General features: G+C 72.2%; 1 protein-coding gene across 1 annotated transcript; it reads left to right on the forward strand.

Annotated features, from left to right (window-relative positions):
- Positions 1-506: 506 nt before the first annotated feature.
- LOC121356365 (heparan sulfate glucosamine 3-O-sulfotransferase 4-like) lies at positions 507-1,147 on the forward strand (the record flags this gene model as incomplete). The annotated part of the gene is made up of 1 exon (XM_041472669.1): positions 507-1,147. A coding segment is annotated over exon 1 (641 nt), but the record flags the coding sequence as incomplete, so codon positions are not given.
- Between the last annotated feature and the right edge of the window lie 1,029 nt (positions 1,148-2,176).

The raw sequence follows: 2,176 nt of genomic DNA on the forward strand, positions 1-2,176 counted from the left end.
GGAGGAAGAGGAGGAGGAGGTGGAGGAAGAGGAGGCAGAGTCTTTGTGCTCGGGCTCCCCTCGGTGTTTGTAGGGCGGCGACGGCGGCAGCGGCGGCGGCGGGGGCTGAGTCTTAGGGGGCTCCTTGGCGCAGCCGTCGGGGGCCGCGGGACCCCCCCTCTGCTCCGAGCACCCGCTCAAGTCCTGGGGGGGCGGCGGCGGCGGCGGCGGGGGCGGGCCGGGCCCTCCCCGCGCCGGGAACGCGCTCCCGCCTCCCACCCGGCACAAAGTTTCGCGGCAGGAACTCGGGCGGCAACAGTGCGGAGCCGGTGGCACGGGAGCGCGGCCGCGCGGAGCCCCAGCGCCCCGGTACCCGGCGGGGGCCGGCGGCGACCGTGCCATGCGGGGCCCCCCCCCACCGGCGGCGGCGGGGCGGGCGGGCAGCGGCGCCCCATGCGGCTGGGGCGGCCGGGCGGCGGCTGACACCATGTGCGCCCGGTGCCCGGGGCGAGGAGCGGGGAGCAGCCATGTCCCCCCCCGCCCAGCCGGGGGTGCCGGGCGGGCGCGGCTCTAAGGGGCCCCCGGCGCGGAAGCTCCTCTGCATGTGCAGCCTCTCCCTGTGCCTCACCTACCTGTGCTACAGCCTGATGGGGGGCACCGGCCCGGCCGCCCTGCGCTCCCCCGCCGCGCTCCCCGGCTCGGCGGCCCCCGGCGCCCCGCGCTCGCCCACCGCCTTCCCCGTCACGGCGGCCCCGCGCTCCTCCGCCAGCCCCCCGGGCAGCCCCGGCGCCCCGGCCCCCTCAGCCGCTCCGCCGCGGGCCTCCAACGGCAGCCGGGAAGGGGCGGCGGGCACCTGGCTGCGGACGCAGCTGGCCCCCGGGGAGGTGATCACGGCGCAGAGCGGAGCCTTCGAGAGGGACCCGCAGGAGTCGAGCACCACGGACGAGGAGCTGAGCCGGGCCGGCAGCCCGGGCAGCCGCGGCGGCAGCAGCAGCACCACGCCGGACTACGGGGAGAAGCGGCTGCCGCAAGCCCTCATCATCGGGGTGAAGAAGGGGGGGACGCGGGCGCTGCTGGAGGCCATCCGGGCGCACCCCGACGTGCGGGCCGTGGGCACCGAGCCCCACTTCTTCGACAGGAACTACGAGAAGGGGCTGGAGTGGTACAGGTGAGGGCGGAGGGCTGCGGGAGCGATCCGCGGCGGGGGGAGCGAGGAATGCGTGTCCGTGCGGGCCGGGGGCAGCTCCGGCGTGGTCCCGGGGGTCCCCCGTTGCCCCCGGTGGGAGCCGGGGCCAAGGCGGGACCCGCGGGGCCGGGGCGGGCGTGGACACACAGACAGGGCACTGACACAGCACTGGACACACGGACAGGGCCCTGACACAGCACTGGACACAGCACTGGACACACGGACAGGGCACTGGACACAGCACTGGTCAGTGCTGGACACACGGACAGGGCACTGGACACAGCACTGGACACACGGACAGGGCACTGGACACAGCACTGGTCAGTGCTGGACACACGGACAGGGCACTGGACACAGCACTGGTCAGTGCTGGACACACGGACAGGGCACTGGACACAGCACTGGACACACGGACAGGGCCCTGACACAGCACTGGACACAGCACTGGACACACGGACAGGGCACTGGACACAGCACTGGTCAGTGCTGGACACACGGACAGGGCACTGGACACAGCACTGGACACACAGACAGGGCACTGGACACAGCACTGGTCAGTGCTGGACAGACGGACAGGGCACTGACACAGCACTGGACACACAGACAGAGCCCTGTGGCTCCCTGGACAGAACTGGTCAGTGTCAGACGCACGGACACGATGGACACGGTGCCGCAGGTCACCGGTCAGTGCTGGACACACGGACACCAACACATGGACACAGCCCAGTGAGCTCCCGGACACAGCACTGGTCAGCGCTGGACACACGGACATGATGGACAGGGCCTGCGACTCTTTGGACATGGTGCTGGTCAGCACTGGACACACAGACCCAATGGACACACGGACACAGGGTCACTGGACACATGGACCAGGCCCTGCAGCTCTCCGGACACAGCACTGGTCAGTGCCGGCTGCATGGACCTGGTGGACACACGGACACGGCCCTGGGGATCCCTGGACACGATGGACACACGGACAGCGATGGACAGGGCCCTGCGACTCTCCGGACA

This window comes from Pyrgilauda ruficollis, unplaced genomic scaffold (genome assembly GCF_017590135.1).
Source record: "Pyrgilauda ruficollis isolate IOZ18807 unplaced genomic scaffold, ASM1759013v1 scaffold2958, whole genome shotgun sequence".
Lineage (NCBI taxonomy): Eukaryota > Metazoa > Chordata > Aves > Passeriformes > Passeridae > Pyrgilauda > Pyrgilauda ruficollis.